The 8,642-nt window shown below is 57.0% G+C and overlaps 1 protein-coding gene across 1 annotated transcript; it reads right to left on the bottom strand.

Moving 5' to 3' along the window:
* Positions 1-4,820: 4,820 nt before the first annotated feature.
* ITPRIPL1 (ITPRIP like 1) lies at positions 4,821-6,440 on the bottom strand. Its single transcript, XM_037886203.1, has one exon. The coding sequence runs from the start codon at positions 6,438-6,440 to the stop codon at positions 4,821-4,823; it is 1,620 nt and encodes a 539-aa protein (XP_037742131.1).
* Positions 6,441-8,642: the final 2,202 nt, after the last annotated feature.

The raw sequence follows: 8,642 nt of genomic DNA, 5'->3' as shown, positions 1-8,642 counted from the left end.
GCGGGGGGCTGCGGGTCCGGAGTGGGGGCGCTGCAGAGCTCTGGGTGTGGCAGGTTTATACAGCATCTGCCCGCAGCTGGCTGACCGCGCCCAGCGTCACGGGTCTGGTCACCCTTCCAGGGACCGGGGAAGTGGCCGCGCAGAGCTGAGGCGGGGCAGCCTCTCTGCAGTCGTACAGCACCGCCCTGCCCAGCCTGCGCCCTTCACCGGCGTGACTGGCAGTGTACTAAGGCAGGAAAGTAGCAAATCCTTTCCTCGGGGACTGTGTTTTCGGAATGGACAGCCGACCTAGTCCTCAATTACTGAGGGACAGTCTCCGCTCCTCGACAGATTTTGCTTTCCACAACCAAATCTCTGTACGACTTTTCATGAGTGACGTACCAAAGTACTGGGATTCAAATATCGAAACTCTATTGTAAAATCTATTCACCTAAATTTGGGTTATTGCTGATTATGCACTCTATGCATCATATGACTTTTAAAAACAAACTTTGTATTTGTGGATAATCTCAGCACTAGGCCCAGATGTACAGACACTCTTTTCCTGACCTATGCATTATATAATTTTTTTAACATTCGCTTTAATAAAAATCTTAAATTTACCCCAGGAGGAATATACTCAAGTCTCCTGGTTTGGGACTCAGCAGGGAGGGCCGTGGGGTCTGCGCCCTGCCCCGCCACCCCGCCCCCCAAGGTGGACTTTGCTAAGTGTTCCTGATTTCAGTGCTAATAAGCTCTGTTCTATGCTGTGTTCCTGGTGACTAATACACCTGTGTTACATGCTGGCTGAGAGTCACTGCAGAGGTGGGGTGCAGGGCCCTTTGGGGGCGTGTGGGGCTTCCCCAGGTGCCCCATCCAGGGCGACTCGCTATGGGGAATTCATGGAGTGAACTGGGGGCTGAACGCTCCTAGGTCAGCCCCAGGAAGTGCTGAAGCCAAGAGCGTGGCCTGAGGGGAGACGCTGCCCCAGAGTCCTGTCTGACTTCACTCCAAACCGTTTTAGAGCACCGAGCCTGGGACGCTGGGACACCACCCCGGCCCTGTAACCTGGGGTGCCTTATAATACCTTCCTGAGATAGCCTTCAACCTGGACTGCTTACAACCAGTCCCCAGCACGCCAGTCACTCCCAGATAGGTGTGTAACTGCAGCCTGCCAGTCACATCTTGTCTCTCACCAGCCTCGGTTATCCTGCAGAGTGACCCCAGCACATTCCCAGTCCCGGATTTTCTCCCCGAAATGTATGTCCTGTGCTGGCCAGTCCTCTTCTGGACAGTCCAAATCTGTTAAGTCCGTTATTCCTTTAAAGGAATAACATACACTAGTCTGTTCTCTTAAACTGACTCAGCATGCTTGGGGAGTCAGGTGTAGAGACTGTGATGGGCAGGGAGAGAGATGTTGGGGGGAGGGTGCCTGGGGGTGTTTGCTGTTCCTTTTTATCATTTCAGTCCCTCCACCCCCCGAAAAATATTTCCAGCAGAGAACCAGGAGACAGAGAGTCAATCTGGAAAGATGTTCCCTGCTGGTTTTTGAGCTTCCTTTGTTTTCCTTTCCTGCTCGGTGACTCTGTTTAGTGTTTAAATGCACAGCAAAGCAAGCACACATCCCTTTGGTTAGGACAGACCTGTTTGCTGACTTCTGCCTGGGCAGGGCTGTGGTGTTTGGAATGCTTGTTAATAACACCAAACTGCTGGGGAATCTTATAACTCCCCAGGCAGTGTTGCCACAAATATTTTATCAGGCCAACACTGACCAGCAAATTATGAGGTTTCAGATGATACCTTACAAGGCATACCTTGTACAAAGATTATTACACTAGTGTTTAGGGTGTGATCACAAGTGTGTGTTCCATCACAATCTGGTACTGATGGAGGAGTTAGGATATTGTGGGAAGGATTTTCTGACAGGGGCATTAATATATTGCAGGGGAGGGAGATGTTTGGTGGCAGTGAAAGCATTGGGATACCTGAGGGAGCAGGTCTCTCTGGCGGGCCATCAGACTGTTGGGGTGGAGGGGGTCACTGGCAGAGGTGTTGGGATATCGAGGAGGGGTGTTTGCCAGTGGGGGCATTTGGGGGACAGGGACTTTGCCAGCAGGGCAGCGGGAAAAGGGGAGGATGTTGCAAGCAGAGGTGTCAGGATATGTGGGGAGAAGTGAATCACCAGCAGGGATGGTGGGATATTGCGAGGGGGGTGGCGTGGGGATAGCACAAAATGAAGCATAACAAGCTGGGTTATCACAGAGGCTACTCCATGTGCTGGGCTCCATCTCTGGATATGTGGAAGGGCAAGATGGAGCGTGCAGCTAGTGTTAAGGGGGACCCAAGCGTGTCGGTGTCCATAGGTGCTGGGGGGTGATTTGGTTTTGATGAAGGCTGTTGTGATAATTGGGCCTACAAATTTACCCCGAGTGTGAGTTCAACTGTAAAAAACAAGAGTGAATTTATAAGATGTGACAACTGCCTATAGCAACAGATGTCGCTGGGTGAAAGTCCGAAAGGGAGACAGACAGACTGAATTAGTCCCGACCCAGAGGCCTACGATCATGCCTGGTAACAAGAAAAGTGTGGAATCGGAAACCAGAGAACCAGAATGGGTGAGTTGAAACTAATTGGCGGAGAAAATAATGAAGTGACGGGTTACTCCGCCCAGCACTCCCTTTGTGGGGCCTTACAGAGACTTTGGGGAGAAAAATTGGCTACTAGAGCACGTTCACCAGCATGGCTGCTACCCCCACCATCTCCTGGGACTGTGGGACGTCATCATCCTGATCTTGAACGATGTCCTGATCAGACGGGGCCAGAGAGCGGGACCCAGACGACATCACCACTCCGCCGGCTCCAGCTGACTCCCAGCCACCACCTGGGGTGTGAAACTTTGTCTCGCTCTCTCCAGCCCATGTGTCCTTTTCTTTCCCTCCCTTTGCTCATCTCTTTGCTAGCCCTCTCCTTTTTCCTTCTGCCTCACAAGAGTCTGGCTTAGCCAGCCAAGCCTGGATATTTCGTAGCACTGCTGTAAACCTGTGACCAGAGAGGCAGCAAAAAGCTGGTCCGAGTTTGCCAGGCCTTGAAGTGGCTGATCAGAGGGTGGGCCGGGCCGGGGCTTTTCAGCAGGGAGGTTGCAAATGAGAGTCACACCAGAGACAGAAGCTGCATTTTCTCCCTGTGCTGTTCTTTTCTCTCCCCTTTTGTGGGTTTGTCGTCTTAGGAAACGGGATCAGACTTCAAGAGCAGCAGCAAGGACAGCTCCAGCTCATCTCCACTAGCTTCTCCTCTTTTCCCCAAAAGGACAGTTCTTGCCGGCTCAGCCCCCTCTCTGCCCCAGGCCCCGGCCCCACTCCACCCCCTTGCCCCACCTCTTCCTGTTCCACCCCAGGCCCTGCCCCACTCCACCCCTTTCCCCAAGGGCCCCCCTCCATCCCCCTCTTCCTGCCCAGTTCTCCCCCAAGTGTACCCCATCCCTGCTCCTCCCCCTTCCTCCCAGTGCCTCCTACACGCCATGGAGCAGCTGATCCGCGGTGGGCAGGAGGCGCTGGGAGGGAGGGGGAGGAGTTGATCAGTGGGGCAGACGGGAGAAGCTATGGGGGAGGGGGAGAGCTGGCTGCGGGTGGGTGCTAAGCACCCACTATTTCTTTTCGTGAGTGCTCCAGCCCCGGAGTCAGCACCTATGATTGCCCATCGTTGTTACTGTCTAAGAGACTGTCAAATGGAGGGTTTTCCTCCAAAAACCTCTCTCCGGCCAAAGGGAAAGGGAACAAGGGATGTAGTTCAAACAGACGCTTGCAGAAGGAGGCAGAGGGCTTGGCCATGTGCTGGAAATGTAGTTGTGAGACATGAGGGCCCAGGCCTTGCCTTACTTAATACTTTGCATTTCAAAGGCTTTAACTGCATTTCAAAGGCTTTCCGTCTTTTCTGTATCTTTAGTAAATGGTTAAAATGTTTCCAGGTGGGTTTGCCTGGTATGGAGCAGGCTGAGGTCTCTGCAAACAAAACCTGTTAGACCCTGGACAGTGACTGGGTTACATCAACACCTTTGGTCCATATAGTCCATCCAAATTCCTACAACAGACTCAGCAAGCTTGGGACGTCAGTGGAATACATTTGGAGGGAGGGGGTCATTTCAGCAGAGATTCAGTCATAGAATCATAGAAGATTAGGGTTGGAAGGGGCCTCAGGAGGTCATCGAGTCCAACCCCCTGCTCAAAGCAGGACCAACCCCAGCTAAATCATCCCAGCCAGGGCTTTGTCAAGCCGGGCCTTAAAAACTTCTAAGGAAGGAGATTCCACCAGCTCCCTAGGTAACCCATTCCAGTGCTTCACCACCCTCCTAGTGGAAAAGTTTTTCCTAATATCCAACCTAGACCTCCCCCACTGCAACTTGAGACCATTGCTCCTCGTTCTGTCATCTGCCACCACTGAGAACAGTCTAGATCCAAAGTGATGGGGTTGGGTGTTTAACCATAGAGATTTGTCAACGCTTTTATTTGAACCAGTAGATCAAAGCCCTTGAGAACGGACGTACATGCGTAAAAAAATACTGGAGCATTTCTGGGACCAGGAAGTTTGTCTGCCTTGACTTTAAATATACAGCACCTTCTGCATGCCCTCTGTCCCAGGTCTCTCCATGCCCAGGGCACACAGGGTGGCATCTCCGGCAAACCCTGATGGCCCTGCCCCTGGCTCAGCAACGCTGTTCTGGCTCCACTCTGGTATCAGTGGCATGGTCTGACTCCCACTAGTGCTTCTGTGCTGTGGATGATGGGCTGGGCTGTCAGCCCCACAGTATAATGGGCTGCTCAGTGCCGCGGACCCACACTGTCTTGCTACTTGCTGCGCTGTGGGAGTAGTGCCCTGACTTGCTCCATCGTTTCCAAGAACTCGCTCAGTGCCTGGGCGTGAGCAGCAGGCTCCAGTGCCAGGTGCTGGAAGAGGTTGAGTGGCTCGGCATTCCGGCAGGCCTTGGGGACAGGGATCTGGATGGGCAGGGCGCTGTTTCCGATCAGGAAGTGGTAGAGGCATTTCGCCTCCAGGCCACGGTGCAGGTAGGAGAGGGTGTCCCGTAGCCTCTGAGCTAGCTGCTCCGGGCGCCATTCCGACAGCGGCAGGAGGAGCAGGAGGTGCATCAGGGCGGTTTTGAAGTGGTAGGTGGTGAGGACCCTGTTCTCCAGAGTGGGCAGCCTGCATTCCTTGAGGTGGATGAGGATCTGCAGGCATTTCAGGTGGCAGCTGTCCTGTGGGGCGTACCTGCTCACCAGCTGGAAGAACAGCATTTCCTGGACAGCAAAGGTCTCTACCCAGACTGTGCTGCTCAGGTGGCCCGTCTCAGCCCCGTGGCTGGCCAGGAAGACCAGAGTGTCTCCCTGTTGCACCCCGAGTATGATCTCGATGCAGAGGGCCCTCCCGGACTCGTAAGCCAGCCTGAGCTTGCAGGAGGAGGCGGAGGGCTGGGCCGTGAGCTGGAAGCTGTAGTTGTGAGCCATGAGCGCCCAGGCCTGGCCTACCAGACTGTGGAACCAGAGTATGGTTTTCCCCACGTCCAGGAGGGAGCTGGAGCACAAGATGTGCACGCGGAAGGGCCCCTGCTCGTTGTCACTCAGGTCTTCCTCGGCGTGGTGCAGGAAGCACAGCACGTCCCCCAGCAGCCTCTCCCTCTTGCACACGCACTCCAGCTCCACCACGATGCGGCCATGCTTCTCCGGGGCGCCCTCCGCATTCTCCATCTCCAGGCGGAAGGAATGCCCCTTGGGGGCCAGCAGGGGCACGAGCACCCGGTAGGCCTTGGGGTCCCTATGGGGGCACCAGCCTTCAAAGGTGCTGGCCACGCCAATGCAGTTCTCCAGCTCTGGGAGGAAGGTCTGGTAGGTGAGGGCTCGGCAGGCCTCCAGCAAGGTGTTCACCAGGCCTGCCACAAACTCACAGGTGCTGGCCAGGTCCTTGGACACTCCCTGGAGGTGTTGGTCATAAAAGTGCTCCAGGGCCGCTCTGTCTGGGAAGTCGGGATGCTGGGTGCAGGAGCCCCTGGGTGCTGCTTCGGCGGCATCGTCCTCCTCCTCCTCGCTGCTGACATCCTCGCTGCTGGAGTCGTAGCTGGACTCGGGCTCCATGCTTGGCCTGCAGAGCTCAACGAGCAGGATAATGACCAGCACCCCATAGTGCCACCCATCCCAGGCCACGTCGTCGGGCCCCTGCTCGGCCGCCACCCTCAGCGCTGTGGCCTCCTCCTCCCCCTGGCTCTGGTTTGGCTCCAGGCTCCGGCGTGGGCCCGGCCTCTCCTCGTGGTTCCTCTGCTCAAACTCCAGCTGCAGGCGCGTCATCTCCAGGGCCAGCCGCTGCTCCTGCTCCTGCACCCGCTGCACCGTCGCCGGGTCCTGCCTGTCGCTGACCATCAGGGGGTGGTGCACGATGGCCAGCACCACCAGGAAGAGCAGGCTGCCCACAGCCATGGCCTGGAGGAGGGGAGAAAAAACCACTCAGGGGGCGTAGGGGGAAAGGATCGGGGAGGGGCATCGGCTCCCCCCCATCTCTGCCAGAGGTTTGGGCAGCACCCCAAGGTGCTGGCTGAGCGCTGCACAAGCTGTACTGGGAGAGCACACGGCCTCCTCCACAAGGCACAGCAGGCCTGGAGCCGGCGTTTCCCCCACCCCGCGCCCCGGCCCAGGCTGGGACTGGGAGAGGGTAGTTCCTTCTCCCATGGGTGATTTGGGGAGTGGGCAAGCCTGGGGGCTCTGAAGGAAGGAGAGAGGGATTTGGTGTCTAGGGGCAGGAAGCTGTGAAGTTAGTGGGGTTTGGGCCCCTAGGATGGGTCAGGAGGATGGATGGGGGTGGGTCTAAGGTCTAGACCCGGGGCTTGGGGGCAGGTTGCTTGTGCTGCTGGGGTCGTAGGGAAATGTGGGGGTCAAATTCCAGGTGCATCAGCCAAGCTGGCTCTGAGGCATAGGTGGGATTTTCTCTCCTGTCTGGTCCTGAATCTGCAAATTGGTTTGATACCAGCCCGAGTCTGGCCGCGGGTCTCTGCCCAGACACATCTTCGGGCTATATCGTTTGGAAGCTAATTGCTGCCGAATTAGGAAAGTCGGAATAGTCCACTGGAGTCAACGGGATCGGGATCTAAACAACTCCCTGACGTGGGGGAGGCTTGGAGTCCACCCCAAATCCCACAGCCTTGTGTCTCATGTATTGCCTTGAGGAGCTGCGTTCTGCCAATTTCCTCCCTCTGGAATCAGGGCCGGCTCTAGGGTTTTGCCGCTCCAAGCTGAGGTGGGGCTGGGGCTCGCAGGCGGCGCTGGAAGGGGTGGGAGTGATGTCCCCTTCTCCCAGCGCCTGCAGGGGCTTTCCCCCCTCCCCGGCCCGGCCGCGCAGAGAAGCCCCGAGATAAGGGGGCACAAGGCCGCGCAGCAGCCAGGGCGCAGATGAGACGGCGCAGCCCCGGCTCCCCGGCGGGACTCGCCCTCTCCTCCCCAGGGAGCGGCTGGGCCCTGGCTGCTCAGCATCCCGGGGCTGGGGCTTCCCCTCCCCGCTGCGGCCGGGGGCGCGGTGCCCTCGCCCCGTCTAATGGCGCAGCTCCGAGAGCGCCACTGCCCCGAAAAAACAGGGTGGCCGGAACGCCGCCCCTGGAAATGCACCGCCCCCAGGACATGCCCGCTTTGCTGGTGCCTAGAGCCGGTCCTGGAACCACAGGGCCATCGTCAGCTGGGTACAAACGGGTCAGATCGTCCCACCTCTCCCTTAGAGTGTGGGTCAGTGACCCCAGGTCCAACGCAAAGTGCTTTCAAAGACAATTGGCCCCTTAGTCGTAGGGCTGGAATTTATAGTGAGACCAAAGAAATCCAGATTGCCAACAGGCAGCATCTGGGCCGCTTGCAGTTAAATAATTCTCCCACCCCCAAGCTTAGGAAAGGCTAGTTGCTAACTAGCCATTAAGGCCACTGATTGTGGGGGCTTCATTTCTGAGCGTGTGGCCTGATGTCCAGAAGCGCGGCACACCCACCACTCCAGTTCGCATCCCAGGGAGCGGCAAACTCAGGCCTGGTTGTCTCAAGCTGGGCACTTCAAATTAGGGACAGCTCTTGGCAATTTGGTCCAATGCTTCTAAGGACTTCCTTAAGGAACGTGCTCCAGCAGCCAGGATGCTTCCCCAAGTCCGTGTTCGCTGCTCCGAGCTTTGCCTCCGGGCTCCCGCTCCATCCGCCTCCACCCAGCCTTTCCATACTCACTCTGAGGATGCGTCACACTCTGGAAGGGGGGGTGCAGCTTAAGCCAGGGCTGGCCCATGCTCCAACCCTGCTAAGAGCAGCCCTCCGGGACGTTCCACTCGCATGGCACTGGCTGGCCCGCTGACACCAACCACCTTCCATTATTACCCACTCTCTGTGAAGTCACACCGGCCAGAATCCCTTTAAAGGGGCGGCGCACAAATGCTCCATGTGTGCCCTGCGATGTCAGGCCCTCACCCGCCTCCCTGCCATTGCCATTGCCCAGCTTGGGGAGATCCCAGCAGAGAGGTGTGACAGATGGGAACTGGAGCAGGGCAAAGCTGGTGGGATGACTTGTGACCAGCTTGAAGCTGGGCTAGGCGCATCCGTGCAACGTTTCCCCCAGTCTGAGCAGCTCTGAGCAAAGCTAGCCAGAGCCGTGGCAGGAGCTGG

This window comes from Chelonia mydas, chromosome 26 (assembly GCF_015237465.2).
Source record: "Chelonia mydas isolate rCheMyd1 chromosome 26, rCheMyd1.pri.v2, whole genome shotgun sequence".
Taxonomy (NCBI): Eukaryota; Metazoa; Chordata; order Testudines; family Cheloniidae; genus Chelonia; species Chelonia mydas.
This window is presented reverse-complemented; position numbering and strand designations above follow the sequence as displayed.

What these genes read in the sequence shown, in the direction of transcription:
- ITPRIPL1 (XM_037886203.1), bottom strand. Translation starts at nt 6,440, where the DNA reads ATGGCTGTGGGCAGCCTGCTCTTCCTGGTGGTGCTGGCCATCGTGCAC.